The sequence below is a fragment of the Acomys russatus genome, chromosome X, assembly GCF_903995435.1.
Source record: "Acomys russatus chromosome X, mAcoRus1.1, whole genome shotgun sequence".
In the NCBI taxonomy this organism is placed as follows: domain Eukaryota; kingdom Metazoa; phylum Chordata; class Mammalia; order Rodentia; family Muridae; genus Acomys; species Acomys russatus.
This window is the reverse complement of record NC_067169.1, coordinates 49,667,630-49,685,615: the sequence shown is the minus strand read 5'-3', so window position 1 is coordinate 49,685,615 and position 17,986 is coordinate 49,667,630. Positions and strand designations below refer to the sequence as shown.

Here is a 17,986-nt window from a genome sequence, read left to right as displayed (position 1 = left end):
AACTAACTTTTAACTTTGCCACTCACACTTAAGCTACTCGGTTATGCACTGGTACTACAGTTTAAAGTCTCTTAAAAAGACAGAGGTTTCTTCATGTAAACTGGGTATAAACTGGACATATATAACAAAGGGCAAGCCAGCCAATATTTCAACATGAACTCTAAGTGCATGTTGAGATGTTTTTTTAAAACCAGAAATATTTTTTCCTAAAAGCTCCCCCCTTTTATTGTTTTAGAATTTCCCATTCTTAGGGTATTTTTTACCTCTTTTCCTGGAGACAAAATAAATGTCTCAGATCTTTACATATCTCTGTTTAGAAGGGGATTGGATCCTGGCTAATATCCCCTTAGACTCTTTGTTCTGAAAGGAAAATAAGTAAAGAAAACAAATATTATGTAGGGAGTCCCAATGAGACTTGATAGACTGAGGTCAGATGTTAGGGGAGGAGGGCTCCCCCTTTCTGAGGACTAGGGGAGAGAGGAGGTGGGATAGGCAAGGAAGGGTAGATTGGGGGGGTGATGAGGGAGGGGCTACAATCAGGATGTAAAGTGAACAAAATAAAGAGAAAGCAAAGAAACACCCCCCCCCCAATTACATCAGAAGGGGGAAAAAACAACAATAAAAACCAATCAAGAAACCAAAAATCATTTCAGACTTTTTATGTCACCCCAAATGAATGAGACATTTTCACTACGCTAGTAGCCAAAGAAGCGCTCACCATACCTTTTCATTCTTGTTCGTATAAGGATGTAAGCTAAGGATATTGACTAAAGGTACTCTGCAGTTAGTTACTTTAAAGTCCCAGTTCTTCAGACAGCTTGGGTGTTCCAGGCCTACTTCCTGGACTTAGCTACAGGTGAGCTTGTTTCAGGCTTGAAGGGCACGTGTTCTGCTTAACCAGTTCCAGGGCCCTCAGTGGCAGTCCAGCCAATCAACACTGGATTTTCTTCTGCAAGTCTCTCAAAATGGCATCCACCCCATCTGCAGAGCCCCAGAGAGCCTTCAGCACTGTGCTCCCTCTCGTTGGCCTGCTCCAATTGGAACTTGGTGTTAAAGCGCACTAGGGCTTTCGACTCTGTCAGGACAAGTCCATTAGAGGAGGTGAGCTCCTTGATTCTAATCATGACTTCCTGGGTGAAAGTCTGTGGCCAAAATACCTGGGAGACCAGGCCCTTCTCACAAGCTTCCTGTGCTGTCAGCTTCTGCCCATTGAGTAACATTTCATAGGCAGAAGCTTCTCCCATAATCTTGGGAAAGGTAAAGCTGGAACAGCCATCTGGACTCTGGCCAAAGTGGATGTAGGGTGTTTGAAAGCAAGCCTTTTCATGAGTCCAAACCACGTCACTAAGAGGCAACATAGAAGCTCCCAGTCGGATGGCTGGGCCGTTGACTGCTGCAATAATAGGCTTCTTAAATTGAATGAAAATATTCACAAAGCTTTTGATGGCTTCTGCCCTCTTGATGCTTTCTCTTTTCTTGTCCACCAAGAGACGCTGCTTAAAGTAATCAAAGTCAAGGCCAGAACAGAAGACATGGCCAATGGTACCAAGCAGTACCAGATTGCTGTCATCAGCAGCAGCCTTGTTCAGAGCATTCTGAATTTCGTTCATCACTTCCAGGTTAAGTGAGTTATTTTTTGATGACTTTGTGGATAAGAAGATGTGGGTGAAGCCATCTTGCTTCCTCACCACAGTATCTCTGAATCTGGAGGACCCTTCTGTCAGCCTTACACTGAAATGGAGCTGCTTTCCAGGAGGCTTTTTCTTGACAGTCAGCGGCTGTTGCTGGGCCATCTCTTTTGTAGGGCCAGTGTTCATGTTCGTTGTTTGTCTAAGTGGTTGTCCCATGTCCGTTGATAGAGACTGTCTTGTGGTAGTGCCGGTTTCGGTAAGTGCCAAGCGTGTGGCCATGGCTCTGGTCACTAGGCCAGATGGGACTTGATTTTTCCTGGCAGTGGCTACGGCTGTGGCAGGTATTTTGTCAACAGCCAAGCATGTGGCCTTGGCTTTGGTCTTCAGGCCAGACAAAGACTGAGGTTTTTTGGTCATGGCTGAGCGCATAGTCATGGCTGTGGTCCCTGGGCCTGATGAAGGCCGTTTGTTCCTGGCAAGAGCCAAGCGCGTGGACGTGGATGTGGTCACTGAGCCAGACGAAGCTCGTGTTTTTCTGGAGCTGGGCACGCGTCTGTCCATGGCTGTGGTCACCATGCCCGAGAAAGACTGGCGCTCCTTAGCGAGGGTGGAGCGCATTGCCATGACTACTGTCGCAAGGCCCGAGGCCTGCGGGTTTTTTTGTGGATTTCTACAGGTCTTAACTTTCTCTTGGCGGCTCAGTAAAGCGCCCTTGGCATTCTCTGTGTCTACTTGCTCTGTGAGCATATCGTGGTGACCCTGTTCACAAGCTCGTTTCTTAGGGCCCTGAGCTGGAAAGTCAGGCACCCGCTTCGTTTTCTTAACTGCAGGGCACCCTGGACCGCGGATCTCCATGCTGGAAGGCATGGAGGCCTTCTTCTTGGCCTTGGAGAGGCGGGGCACAGTTCCGGAACTTCAGTTCCTATTTGAAAGCTAGTCTTTGGACCTGGTGGTCTTAGGAAGGGACCTTTGGGGAAAGGCAGGTATTGGCTGACCTGAGGATCGATGAGCTCTTGGCTGTTGCAGGCGGAAGGTCCTGTTTGCAGTGGCTAAGTCGCTGGGCTGTTGCTCTGCTGAGGTCACAGACCGGATGTGTTCCTCTCAGCAGTCTACTTCTGGTTTGCAGGTGATGTCCTCGCTGTTCTATCCTCTCCATGGGGCTAGACTAATCTGGCTTCCGTTTTTTGTTTTTCCCTTCCTAAGTGGTTCTTTTTCCCCCTCTAAGCCACCTTAGTGTTTTGCATATGTATTTACTTAAGCAGTTGAGAGTGAGGAACAGGTGAAAAGAAACAACCATTTCTCCACTCAAGACAACAGTAAGGAACCGAAAAAGCTCATCTCTTTTACTCATGTTTGTCCGGAGGTACCAAATTTATTCATTCGTCAATTCATCTAGTTGAGGAAAATTTGTTGCTTCGAAGGTGTCTAATTTATGAATAATGCAGCTATAAATTTTTTTTGTGCAGATATATTTTAAAAGTTTTGACCATTTTTTTTTGCCTAGAAATATTTTAACTAAACAGTAGCATACAAAACAATGAGTAAAATAAAAATTAAGTTGTTCCCTTTACACATGGCATGGATTTGCCTCAGCAAAGTGTCTGTCATCTTTGTCCACGGCCATGCTACCATTCTCTATCATTTCAACTTTAGTAGGTATGCCACCAGAGTACCCGTTAGTCATACATTTTTAATGTGATGAAAAACCAAGGACTGTGATTTCTATGTTTTGTTATGCTGAGGGTGATTTAAACTATTCCTATGAATATGTTCAGATAAGGTGTTACTATGTAGACCAGGCTGATCTGGAACTCATTATGTAGCCTGGGCTGGCCTCAAATGAAAGATCTTCCCACAACAGCCTCCCAAGGCTTGTGATTGTAGGTTTGGCCCACCATGCCAAGTTATTGTTTAGTTGTATAAGAGGTGCAAATTGTCTTCCCAACTGGCTGTCCCATCTTGCATTCCCACCGACAGTGAGAATTGTCAACATTCACATCCTCACTGACATATGACGCATAGGTATGAGCATAGGTCATCTTAACTATTTTTTAAATTAGGTTATGTGTTCGCTTAATTTTTTTTGGTAAGTTTCATGATCTTAGCTTTTTTGTTTTTTTAAAATATATTTTATTAATTTAGTCGTTTTACATCTCAATTGTTATCCCATCCCTTGTATCCTCCCATTCCTCCCTCCCTCCCATTTTCCTCTTACTCCCCTTTCCTATGACTGTGACTGAGGGGGACCTCCTCCCCCTGTATATGCTCATAGGGGATCAAGTCCCTTCTTGTGTTTCCTTAATCTAAATCTTTAAGATTTCTCTGCATGTTTTTCCTACCAGTCTTTTTAATAAAATAAATTTTTTGCAAATATTTTCTTCTACTCTGTGGCTCATCTGTATCTTGACTTTGTCTTTCCTAGATCATAAGCTTTATAAAAGTAGTGGAAGTTCATCTCTTCAACTGTTTCTTAATTCAGTTATTCATTGACATTGTTTATATGATATGATTACTATACATAAAGATATTTCAGTTTTCCCTGAAGTTATTTTTTATAGGTGTTTTATGTTTCATTTTCCTTTAGAGTTAGAGAATATACTTCCTAGGACTTCAATCCTGTTAAACTTATCAAGGCTTCTTTTTTGTCCTACTGGATTATATATAACCAAGGAAGTCTCCTTGTGAACTTGAGAAGACTGTAGATACTTAGTAGAAGTACTGAAGATCTTTTATATATCCATGTTGTATCTAGCATGTTTACACAGTTGCTATTGTCTTATATTTCTTTTTCAATTTTCTCCCTGGTCATTTTAAATGTCAATATTATTTCTATGTAGCTTTTGTTTGTTTGTTTATTCCTAAGTTGCAGTCTTGTTTTTGTTTCAGTGCTATTGGTCAGTGTTGTGTTTGTAATTGCTAATGTCTTTCTGATAGATTTTGTCGGTTATTATTGTAAACTTTCTTGCCTCTAGTCACAACTCTGTCGCTTTTGTTTGTCTTTTGAGAAAAATTTACTTTTCTTTACATGTATGTGTGTTTTAATGTCTGAGTTTATGGTTTTTGAGTCTGTATTGCTGTTTAATAGGCATTGTGAGTTTGTATGTCCAGCTGGTCTGCTGTGTCCAGATGTTTTCTTGTAGCCATCATCTGCTTCTGGCTGTTACACTCCTTCTATCCCCTCTTCTGCATTGCATTGTGTTCCAGAGCTTTTGAAGGAGAGAGCGTGGTATGTATGTTCCACTTAGGGTTCAGCGTTCTGCAGTCTCTTATTCTCTGCACCATGGTCAATTGTGGTTCTCTGTGTCAAGTGTACCCTATTACAAATAGAAGCTTCTCAGAAGAGGGCTGAAAAATGCACTGATTTAGAGGAGTAACAATTAGTCATTAGGAGATGGTCTGTACTAAGAGTATTTAGCAAAGTGATAGTGTTGGGTTCTCTACTAAGGCTCAGAACCTGTGTAGCCATGGGATTGTGTTTGACGCAACAATGACGGACAGGTATGGGTTTCATCTTGCTGAGAGGAACTTTAATCCAAACAGATAATTGTTGGTTTCTCCCATGATGTTTATCCAGTATGGCAGGAGTGTGTGTAACCTGCTAGAATAGTCGTTCTTGAAGCTCACAGAGTTCATAGACGCATATGACTAATGATTGCTTTCCCCTTATGGTAATATGTTTAGCACCTTTCAGCACTGTGAGAGCTAGCCAGTGAAGCTTCTAGGTCTGTACAAGCTTGATTTCTCCATGTTCTGTGACTCAAGTATGAGGCATCATCACCAATATGATCCTGTTACCAAGTTCTGGAAGGCAGCCAAGAGAAAGAGCAATGTCCTATAATGTTTTGGGATCTATGGAACCTTTCCATGAAAGTCTCTTCCTATGGCCTTTGTGCTGGTTTGAATAGGAGTGGCTCTCACAGGCACATATATATGAATGCTCAGCCATTAGGGATTAGGATGATTTGAGAAGGGTTAGCTTTGAGTTTCCAAAATCCAGGCCTATTGGATCTCTCTCCCTGCTGCTAGATGTAGGACTTTAAGCTACTTTCCCAGTACCATGTTTGCTTGTATTCCACCTTTCTCCCTGGCATGAGGGTAATGGACTAAACCTCTGACAGTGCAAGCGGACTCAATTAAATGCTTTCTTTCATAAGAGTTGTCATGGTCCTGGGGTCTCCTCACAGTAATAGCCGAGGGAGTAAGACAGAAGTCGGTATCAGCGAGTGGGGCATTGCTGTGACAGGCCTGAGTGTGCTGCTTATTGGCGGAATGTGGGATCTTGGGATTTTGGATATGGAAAGCAGCTGAATGCTTTCAGTAGGGCTTAATGGACCATCTTCATAGGAGAATGGAAGACACTGCTGAAGATGATTTGAGCTGTGGGGTCCCAACTCAAGAAATTTCAGAGGGTAAGAATACTACTATGTGGCCCAGAGACTGTTCCTGTCATATTTTGGGATAGAATGTGGCTACTTTCTGCCTTTGTCCTAAAATTTTGCTGAGGCTAAATTGAAGAGTTTTGGATTAATGGCATTGGCGGTGGAAATTTAACTATAGCATCGTATTGACTGTGTCATTTGGTTATTAGTAGTCATCCATAGGTAGATGTATAACGAAAAGGAGCAAGCTAGACAAGGAGAAATATAAAGTGTACAACCTTAGGAGGAAAGGAAGTATAGTGGAGCCAAGTCCAGTGCTCAAAGGGATAAAACGTTTGAAGAAAAGTCTGATGCTAAATGGAATGAAGGAAGTAGTGACATCAGGACAGGGCCCCATTCTGCTAAGCTTCAAACTTGTGAAAAGAAATTAGAGAAAAGTGCAATCAGTGAAGAAAATCATCTACAGAAATATGATGAAGATCTAATTGGCGGAGGGGGACCAAGTTCCACCATAACAAGCAGAAGAACTTGAAAGCTTTGTCCACATGGCTTTGGCTTTAGAGTCAAGGACAGAAGAAAGGGGTTGTGGAGTCTTCCCTCATAACTAAGGGAAGGCATAAAGGCCAGGCATGTGTCAGGCGTGTACTCGCTTGGAAGTCCAGAGAGCAGCTGTGTGAAGCGCTGACTGTGAAGCCTGGATTGTGTTGGAGACCTCAAGATAGCTGGGTACCAAGAAGGGACTTGATACCCTATGAGCATATCCAGGAGGAAGAAGTCCTCCTCAATCATAGTCATAGGGGAGGGGAGTAAGGGGAAAATGGGAGGGAGGGAAGAATGCGAGGATACAAGGGATGGGATAACAATTGAGATGTAATATGAATAAATTAATAAAGTATATTAAAAAATGTTAGAGATGCCAGAGCCGTGGGCTTGTTGCTGAGGAGAACTACTAACAGGGCGTGGAACCAGCCCAAGAAACAGAAGCGTGGTTCAGTCAACAAAGCTGAAAGGAGTTGCAGGCCTGAAGAATGTTTTGACTTCAGACATGGAGATGCCAAATCTGGTTTGCCCTGTTGGTTTTCAGTCCAGCTTTGGTCCACTATTGCGTCACTGAGCTTTTTTTGTCCTCCTACATAATGGTAATGTATATTCTGTTCCACTGTATGTTGGAAGTGTGTGAGCTGCTTTTATATTTAGATTTTATGAAGGGTTATCATTAAGAGAATGCTTTGAGTCTCACAGACTTTGAGCTTTGTACTTTTAAACATTGTTTAGGTTGTGATGAACTATGGAAGCTTTTGAAGTTGGCCTGAATGTGCTTTTGTGTTGTTCTGGGTAAGAGCCTATGGGGGCAGGGCATAGAATGTGGTGGTTTGGGTATGAATTGCCCCTCGGTAGACTCATATGTTTGAATGCTTAGTCATAGAGAGTGACATTACTTGAGAGAATGATCAAGAAGTGGGATCTTGTTGGAGTAGGTGTGGCCTTGTTGGAGGAAGTGTGTCACTATGTGTGGGATTAGTGATTCCAAAAGTCCAAGCCAGGCACGGTGTTGTCTTCTCTTCCTGCTGCCCGTGGATTTAGATGTGGCCCTCTCACCTACTGCTGCAGCACCATGTGTGTCTGTGTGCTGCCATTGCTCCCTGCCATGAAGATGGCAGACTCAACCTCTGAAATTGTAAGCAATTTCCAAATAAATGCTTTCTCTTATGAAAGTTAGTATGGCCATGGTATCTTTTCATAGGAATAGGAGGTAGACTAAGACAGTTCGTTAGCCATTTTCTGATGTTTGTAGCTCTCCAAAATGAAACATATATCTTAAGATTCAAAGCTAACATCCACTGATGAGATAAAACATGTGGCCTTTGTCTTTCTGGATCTGAGGTATCTTATTGAGAATGAATGTTTCTCATTCCACCCATTTACCTGTGAATTTCATACTTTCACTTTAAATTCATTTCAGACTTTAATATAAAAACTTTGGAAATAAAGACTATATAACTCAATGAACTTCTATACAGTCAGAGTTGTCATCCCGAACAGAAGCTGTGGAGCTGCGCATTGGATTTTATGCTTTCCCCATCAAATATTTTATGCCCTTATTTATCAATATCATTTTCCTTTCTTTTTTGGTTAATATTGAAATAATATCCCATTGTGTAAATATACCACGTTTTATTTTTCATCACTTGATAGACACCGAGGCGGTTTTCATCTCCAAGGTAGTAATGACTAGAGAATCAATAATCATTGATGAACAGGTATAGGTATCTCTAGATTGGGGTATGAAATCCATTCTTCATATACCTGAGAAAAGTTTATAGCGCCAGGCATTGGTGCACAACTGTAATGCCAGCACCCCGGAGGCAGAAGCAAGCAGATTTCGATGAGGTGGAATCCAGCCTGGTTGACAGAGTGAGTTCTTGGACAGCCAAGGCTATATGGAAAAAGCCAGTTTCAAAAAAAAAAAAAAAAAAAAAAAAAAAGAAGGTAGAGAGAGGGAGGGGGTTATATAGCTGCATCATATGGTATATCTATATTTAGTCTTTTGGAGAAACCTCCATAATTATTTCCATAGTGTCTGTAGCAGTTTGTACTCCCATCAGCCATTATTAAGTGTACCTTTTCCTCCACGTTCGTGCCATTATTTATTATTTAGTGTTTGCCATTCTGACTGGAGTGAGGTCAACTTTTAAAACAGTTTTAATTTTTATTTTCCTGATGGGTAAGAATGTTGAAAAAAATTTAAATATTTTTCAACTGTTTGTATTTCACCTTTTGAGAGGTGTATTTGGCTCTTTGCACTATTAAAATGTGGATTGTTTGGGGTTTTTTGGATGCTTAATATTTTGACTTCTTTCAATATTATAGATTATAATCCTCTTCAAGATATATTGATGTAAACATGCTTCTGGACTCTATAGGCTTTCTCCTCACTTGAGTTATAGTGTTGTTTGCTGTACAAAAATGTTTTAGTTGTATGAGGTCACAGGTATTAATTGTGGGTCTTAATACCTGTACCATCAGAGTCAAGTTTAGAAAATCTTTTCCTATGCCTTTACGTTCTAGTATATGGCCTCATTTCTTCTCTATTGGAGCCAAGTTATCATGTGCTCGATCCATTAGTAGAGTTCTGTGGAGGCCAAGAGATAAGGCTCTAGTTGAAATCTTGTATATCCTGTCATCGGTCTGAACATGGTTGTACCATTGGTTGTTGATGCTGTGATTTCTCCAGTGTGTGTTGTTGGCTTCTTTATCAGAAATCAGCAAGTGTGGGCTTATATGAGGGTCTCAATTCTATTCCATTGATCAGTGACTCTGTTTTTGTGCTAGTACCTTGCTGGCTTTAATATTATAGTGCTATAGTATGACTCAGAGTGTCTTGTAGGGGTCAAGCTAATCTTTTCTGTGTCATCTTGTTTTAATATATATCCTCTATCATACCAGCTGAACTGTAGCTCCAGTCCCTTTCTCTGTATTTTTTTGAAATCAGAGCCTGGGTAGTGATGGAGTAGTGTCTGAAGTGTTTCCCTGTGATTAAACAAAGTTCCAATGGAGATTGATTGCTATAGGGAGACAGAGTTTGTATAGGCAACAGGGTCTCTTAAAATCTGTATATAGTCACAGGGCCAACTTCTATTCTGATTACTTGACGGTTTCACCTTCCTTTTTATTTCATTTTTAATTCCCACAATGACAGCATAGGGGTTAGACAAGAGGTAGGGATGTTAGATTTCTTTTTTTTTTTCCTTTTGTATTTTGTGGGCACACAAAAATTTTTAAACTTTTTTTGTTTACTGAAAGGCAGAGTTTTTGATATGGAGGCATTGCCAAGGAGAACGAGAATATTCTCCTGGAAAACTCAGAAAGGCCCATTACATAGACAATTGGGAAGGAAAATTAATCTTTTCAGATGTTCGTAAGTATACACTGGACCCAGGAAGCTCTGTGGTCTGGTGGGCAGATTAAATTGTCCAAGCAATATAACCTTTCCCTGGACTGTAGCCAGATTCTGACTTTTGATGTTAACTAAGTATCACAAAAATGGTGTTGTCTCAGAGGTCATCGTACTTGGAGTCCAGTGCCAGCTCCAAAAGTCACAGGAAGCAAGAAGCATGGCCCCCCAGGTGCTGTTTGAGTGCAATGCGTTTATACTTTCTTTGACTTTTCCTCCTGTTCGCACACCATGGCAGATTTCATAGCTGCCACAAATTAGTAGGAAACTTGACCAAATTGTCTCTGTCTTGGAAAGAGCACAGGAGCCACAAAGAACAGCCACTTGTTTCTTGTTATTGTTATCATGAGCACTGTCATAATTAGTGAACATTTATACAGCATAATGGCTTTTAGTACAGCTGTGAATATATAATTAAATTCATTAAACCATGCCAATGAGAAATTATAGGTCATGTGAATTATTTATCAGTATTTATTTTGTTAAAAGGACAAAGGTGTTTACAGAATTATATGATAAAAATGACTGTCTTCACCGTCCTTTTAAGGGCTGTCTTTTCACTGCCTTGGTGTGTCAGTTTGTGCATGTGTTTTTCATTTGTCATCCAATTTGCCTGTTTTTCCTTTCCATGGGTCGTTTGGTGTTCTATCTAAGAAGCAATCGTCATTTCCATTGGCATGAATATTTCCCCTAAAGCTTCAGAATTTTGTAGTTTTAGCTCTTGTGTTAGAGGTTTGATTAGTTTTCAGTTATTTTGTATGTATTTTGTATAAAAGAGCTCAACTTCATAATTTGGTATGTATTTGTCATGGTTTACTCAGTATATTTTATGTTTCTATATTAAATATGCTTTGGCCAGGCATTGTAGTACATGAATTTAATCCCAGTACCCCAGAGGTAAAGGCATGTGGATCACTATGACTTAAGGCCACCCCCATCTACACTGCAAGCTCCACGCCAGGCTACAAAACCAATTCTTGCCACACTTGTTGAAATTTAGTTGGCCATACATAAGTCTTGGGCTTTCATTTTAAACATGTCCTTATTGCAAGTTGTATATTGATCCAATTACAATTCTCTCACTGTAAGTTTTGAAATCATTAAGTGTGAAATTTTAAAGATTTTGTTTATTTTGAGTTCTTTGAGGTAACAATTGGATTTTAGGGTGATTTTGTTCTTTTTGTAAAACAGACTTTGTGATTTTCATATGGTTTGTGTGGCATCTGTAGGTTGCTTTCATGAATGTTTTCATCTTAAAGTTATTAAATTTTCCAATCCATGACCACTGATGCCTTTACACCTATTCACGTTTTTAATTTTGTCAGTAATTTGCAATGTTTACAGATGTTTTGTCTCCTTATTTAACCCAAAATATTTTATATATTAGACTATTCTAAATGGAATTATTTTCTCAACTTCTTTTTCAAATTGCTCGCTATTAAGAATATGGAAGTACAATTAGTTCTCATGCTCTGATGTTGTGTTTAATGCCTTTGCTGAATTTATTAACTCTTAATACTTTCATTAGCCTTTGGGATTTCCTGTATACTAGTTCATGCCTCTTGAAGACAAACACTGTTCCTACTGCCTTTGCATTATGAATGCATTTTATTTCTTTTGCTTGCAAAATGTCCTTGGCTAGAACTTCCAACACTGTTTTCAATAGAAGTGGAAAATTGTCCTCACTAGTCTCACTCAGCTGTTGACTCTCTTTGAGGTAATAGTGACCAGCCAGGGGAGATGATGTACGGATATTCTAGTGGCAGATCTGTTATGTAGTAACCAACCACTTTCTGATTGGATTTGTTCCCCATTTTACACAAACCAAGTCATGTCTGGTACTGCAAAACTGAACAAAAGCCCATGGCTGGGCGTATCATAAATCTTATTGGGGGAAGCTGCCGCTTTTTTTTTTTTAATTTACCAAGTGTGTCCATTCTTTAGGTAATTCCTCATGCTTGTCAAAATGTCTTGTAAATGACTATTTTCATGACCATCGAATAGTGCTGCTGTCAGGATTTCCCAGGAACGCTTCTTTATGTAGAATTCAGTACCAAATGCAGAGACTCATAACTCATTAAATTACTGAGAACAAATGACAGTTGAATGACTCACCCTGAATGGGACAGTTTTATCACACTTTCTGTGCTCAGAAAGCATCATGGAAGAAGGGGATGAAGAATCTGAGAGCTGGATAATGGAAGTGGGGAGAGGTTTGAAACAACAGCTCCCAGGCATGATATGGCAGTTGGACTCGAACTCAAGAGCAGCTGTGATAACTTGTGTAAGAATTGGACCCATCAACACCCTGTTCCAGAAGTGGGAAGGGCACACGGTGCTCCACACTTTCTGAAGAGTTCTAAACACTTAACAGTTTATGAGGAAAACAAATATTATGTAGGGAGTCCCGATGAGACTTGATAGACTGAGGTCAGATGTTAGGGGAGGAGGGTTCCCCCTTTCTGAGGACTAGGGGAGAGAGGAGGTGGGATGAGCAAGGAAGGGTAGATTGGGAGGTGATGAGGGAGGGGCTACAATCAGGATATAAAGTGAACAAAATAAAGAGAAAGAAAAGAAACACCTCCCCCTGCAAATCACATCAGAAGGGGGAAACAACAACAACAACAACAACCAACAAGAAACCAAAAATCATTTCAGACTTTTTTTTTCTTCATAAGACCAAAATATAATTTTGTTTAAACATTGACATAAGCCCCACAGCTCTTAAAGGCACATTCCTGGTATATGAAAACAGCACTTACCACACTGAACAGTGTCTAGATTGCTATGCTTTAATTATTGATGAGAAAACAGCACCACCTTTGACAGAATTGATATATTAAGTGTCTATGAGATGACCTCCAATACTATTCATTTCAGACTTTTTATGTCACCCCAAATGAATGAGACATTTTCACTATGCTAGTAGCCAAAGAAGCGCTCACCATACCTTTTCATTCTTGTTCGTATAAGGATGTAAGCTAAGGATATTGACTAAAGGTACTCTGCAGTTAGTTACTTTAAAGTCCCAGTTCTTCAGACAGCTTGGGTGTTCCAGGCCTACTTCCTGGACTGAGCTACAGGTGAGCTTGTTTCAGGCTTGAAGGGCACGTGTTCTGCTTAACCAGTTCCAGGGCCCTCAGTGGCAGTCCAGCCAATCAACACTGGATTTTCTTCTGCAAGTCTCTCAAAATGGCATCCACCCCATCTGCAGAGTCCCAGAGAGCCTTCAGCACTGTGCTCCCTCTCGTTGGCCTGCTCCAATTAGAACTTGGTGTCCAAGCGCACTAGGGCTTTTGACTCTGTCAAGACAAGTGCATTAGAGGAGGTGAGCTCCTTGATTCGAATCATGACTTCCTGGGTGAAAGTCTGTGGCCAAAATACCTGGGAGACCAGGCCCTTCTCACAAGCCTCCTGTGCTGTCAGCTTCTGCCCATTGAGTAACATTTCATAGGCAGAAGCTTCTCCCATAATCCTGGCAAAGGTAAAGCTGGAACAGCCATCTGGACTCTGGCCAAAGTGGATGTAGGGTGTTTGAAAGCAAGCCTTTTCATGAGTCCAAACCACGTCACTAAGAGGCAACATAGAAGCTCCCAGTCGGATGGCTGGGCCGTTGACTGCTGCAATAAGAGGCTTCTTAAGGGCTGGAGAGATGGCTCAGTGGTTAAGTGCACTGAGTGCACTACCAGAGGTCCTGAGTTCAATTCCCAGCAACCACATGGTGGCTCACAAACACCTACAATGAGATGTGGTGCTGTCTTCTGGTCTGCGGGTGTATGTGTATACATAATAATAAATAAATCTTTAAAAAAAAAGAGGCTTCTTAAATTGAATGAAAATATTCACAAAGCTTTTGATGGCTTCTGCCATCTTGATGCTTTCTCTTTTCTTGTCCACCAAGAGACGCTGCTTAAAGTAATCAAAGTCAAGGCCAGAACAGAAGACATGGCCAATGGCACCAAGCAGTACCAGATTGCTGTCATCAGCAGCAGCCTTATTCAGAGCATTCTGAATTTCGTTCATCACTTCCAGGTTAAGTGAGTTATTTTTTGATGACTTTGTGGATAAGAAGATGTGGGTGAAGCCATCTTGCTTCCTCACCACGATATCTCTGAATCTGGAGGACCCTTCTGTCAGCCTTACACTGAAATGGAGCTGCTTTCCAGGAGGCTTTTTCTTGACAGTCAGCGGCTGTTGCTGGGCCATCTCTTTTGTAGGGCCAGTGTTCATGTTCGTTGTTTGTCTAAGTGGTTGTCCCATGTCCGTTGATAGAGACTGTCTTGTGGTAGTGCCGGTTTCGGTAAGTGCCAAGCGTGTGGCCATGGCTCTGGTCACTAGGCCAGATGGGACTTGATTTTTCCTGGCAGTGGCTACGGCTGTGGCAGGTATTTTGTCAACAGCCAAGCATGTGGCCCTGGCTTTGGTCTTCAGGCCAGACAAAGACTGAGGTTTTTTTGGTCATGGCCGTGCGCATAGTCATGGCTGTGGTCCCTGGGCCTGATGAAGGCCGTTTGTTCCTGGCAAGAGCCAAGCGCGTGGACGTGGATGTGGTCACTGAGCCAGACGAAGCCCGTGTTTTTCTGGAGCTGGGCACGCGTCTGTCCATGGCTGTGGTCACCAGGCCCGAGAAAGACTGGCGCTCCTTAGCGAGGGTGGAGCGCATTGCCATGACTACTGTCGCAAGGCCCGAGGCCTGCGGGTTTTTTTGTGGATTTCTACAGGTCTTAACTTTCTCTTGGCGGCTCAGTAAAGCGCCCTTGGCATTCTCTGTGTCTACTTGCTCTGTGAGCATATCGTGGTGACCCTGTTCACAAGGTCGTTTCTTAGGGCCCTGAGCCGGAAAGTCAGGCACCCGCTTCGTTTTCTTAACTGCAGGGCACCCTGGACCGCGGATCTCCATGCTGGAAGGCATGGAGGCCTTCTTCTTGGCCTTGGAGAGGCGGGGCACAGTTCCGGAACTTCAGTTCCTATTTGAAAGCTAGTCTTTGGACCTGGTGGTCTTAGGAAGGGACCTTTGGGGAAAGGCAGGTATTGGCTGACCTGAGGATCGATGAGCTCTCGGCTGTTGCCGGCGGAAGGTCTTGTTTGCAGAGGCTAAGTCGCCTGGCTGTTGCTCTGCTGAGGTCACAGACCGGATGTGTTCCTCTCAGCAGAGTCTACTTCCGGTTCACAGGTGATGTCCTAGCTGTTCTATCCTCTCCATGGGGCTAGACTAATCTGGCTTCCGTTTCTTTTTATTCCCTTCCTCAGTGTTTTTTTTCCCCCTCTAAGCCACCTTATTCTCTTGCATCTATACTTACTTAAGCAGTTGAGAGAGAGAGGAACCAATGGAAAGAAACAACTATTTCTCTACTCAAGACAACAGTAATGAACCGAAAAAGCTCATCTCTTTTACTCATGGTTGTTTTTCCGTAGGTACCACTTTTATTCATTTGTCAATTTATCTAATTGAGGAAAATTTGTTGCTTCCAAAGTGTCTAACTTATGAATAATGCAAATAAAATTTTTTGTGCAGACATATTTTAAACGTTTTGACCACTTTTGTTGCCTAGAAATATTTTTAACTAAACATTAGAATAGAAAACAATGAGTAAAATAAAAATTAAGTTGTTCCCTTTATGCATGGCATGGATTTGGCAAAGTATGACTGCCGCACTAACGTGCCCGTCAGCCATGCTACCATTCTCTATCATTTCAACTTTAGTAGGTATGCCACCCAAGTGCCCACTAGTCATACATTTTTAATGTGATGAAAAACCAAGGACTGTGATTTCTATGTTTTGTTATGTTAAGGGTGATTTAAAATATTCCTATGAATATGTTCAGATAAGGTGTTACTATGTAGGCCAGGCTGATCTGGAACTCACTATGTAGCCTGGGCTGGCCTCAAATGAAAGATCTTCCCACATCAGCCTCCCAAGACTTGTGATTGTAGGTTTGGCCCACCATGCCAAGTTATTGTTTAGTTGTATAAGAGGTGCAAATTGTCTTCCCAACTGGCTGTCCCATCTTGCATTCCCACCAGCAGTGAGAATTGTCAACACCCATATCCTCACTGACACATGATGCGTAGGTATGAGCATAGATCATCTTAACTATTTTTTAAATTAGGTTATGTGTTTGCTTAATCTTATTCTTTAAGATTTCTCTGCATGTTTTTTATACCAGTCTTTTTAATAAAATAAATCTCTTGGAAATATTTTCTTCTAGTCTGTGGCTCATCTGTATCTTGACTTTGTCTTTCACAGAGCAGAAGCTTTAAAAACGTAATGGAAGTTTATCTCTTCAACTGTTTTTTCATTCAGTTATTCACTGATATTGTTTATATGATATGATTACTATATATAAAGATATTTCAGTTTTTTCTGAAGATAGTTCTTATAGGTGTTTTACGTTTTAAGTTCCTTTAGAGTCAGGGAATGTACTTCCTAGGTCTTCAATCCTGTTAAACTTATCAAGGCTTCTTTATTTTCCTACCGGATTATATATCTGTGGGTTCTCCTTGTGAACTTGAGAAAACTGTAGATACTTAGCAGAAATACTGAAGATCTTTTATAGATCCATGTTGTATCTAGCATGTTTACAGGCTTGTTATTGTCTTATATTTCTTATTCTATTTTCTACCTGGTCGTTTTAAATGTCACTGATATTTCTAAGTAGCTTTCGTTCATTTGTTTATTCCTAAGTTGCTGTCTTGTTTTTGTTTCAGTGCTATGTGGTCAGTGTTGTGCTTTTCATTGCTAATGCCTTTCTGATAGATTTTTGTTGGTTATTATTATAAAATTTCTTGCCTATAGTCACAATTTTGTGTCTTTTGTTTGCCTTTTGAGAAAAATTTACTCATTTTATTTTCTTTATGTCTATGTGTGTTTGCATGTTTGAGTTTATGTTCAGCACCTCTAAGCAGTAGTTTTGAGAGGCCAGAATAGGGTTTAGATCTCCTGGGATGGGAGTCACAGGTGGTTTGTGCTGCCACATGTCCTCGGAGCCAACACTAATTACTCTACAAAAGCAGTAAGCTCTTCATTTTATTTTATTTTATTTTTTTATTTTTTTAATTTTATTTTTTTATTATTAATTTATTCTTGTTACATCTCAATGTTTATCCCATCCCTTGTATCCTCCCATTCCCCCCCCCCCCATTTTCCCCTTATTCCCCTCCCCTATGACTGTTCCTGAGGGGGATTACCTCCCCCTGTATATTCTCATAGGGTATCAAGTCTCTTCTTGGCAACCTGCTGTCCTTCCTCTGAGTGCCACCAGGTCCCCCCTCCAGGGGACATGGTCAAATGTGAGGCACCAGAGTACGTGAGAAAGTCATATCACACTCTCCACTCAACTGTGGAGAATATTCTGACCATTGGCTAGATCTGGGAAGGGGTTTAAAGTTTACCTCCTGTATTGTCCTTGGCTGGTGCCTTAGTTTGAAGCTCTTCATTTTAAAGTCTTGGCACTAGTGCTATTTTTTCCAACATGCTGTATTAATTTATTTACTGAAAATAGAAAATTTCATTCAATGTATTGTGATCACCATCACCCCTTCCCCAATTCCTTCCTGATCCACCTTACCTCCCCATCTACACAATCCCACACCCTTTATTGCTCTCTCATTAGAAAAAAAAAAAGAAGCAGCAGCAGCAACAAAAACCTACCCCCTGGAATTGACCAAAACAAAAAGAAAAAAGAGACAAAGAAAAAAGGCAATAAACACAAACAGATAGACACACACAGAAATCTCATAAAAACACAAATATGAAACTTCAATATATAAGCAGAAGATCTGTAACATAAACAATGGATAGACACAGCAATATGAGAGAAAGAACATTAAAAAATTCCTACTGAGTTTATTTTGTGTTGCCATCTGCTGCTGTGCATGGGATCTGGTCTTAAGTGCAGTTTGTATACCCACTGAGACTCCATTGGAGAAAACTAATTTTTCCTTTGCAACCAGTTATCAATTGGAGATAGCTTCTGGGTAGAGGTGTGTGTGTGTGTGTGTGTGTGTGTGTGTGTGTGTG

General features: G+C 41.2%; 2 protein-coding genes and 1 pseudogene across 3 annotated transcripts in view; 1 reads left to right on the top strand and 2 right to left on the bottom strand.

The window, feature by feature from the left end:
• Positions 1-17,986, top strand: part of Ophn1 (oligophrenin 1) — a 307,191-nt gene that overhangs the window by 67,646 nt on the left and 221,559 nt on the right. The gene's annotated exons all lie outside the window — the stretch shown is intronic.
• On the bottom strand, positions 932-1,638 carry LOC127184593 (chromodomain Y-like protein; annotated as a pseudogene).
• On the bottom strand, positions 13,230-14,218 carry LOC127185573 (chromodomain Y-like protein). Its single transcript, XM_051142014.1, has 2 exons — positions 13,793-14,218; positions 13,230-13,606 (listed from the first exon to the last, which is right to left on the bottom strand). Exons 1-2 carry the CDS (start codon positions 14,193-14,195, stop codon positions 13,230-13,232), a joined length of 780 nt encoding a protein of 259 aa, XP_050997971.1. The 5' UTR covers positions 14,196-14,218.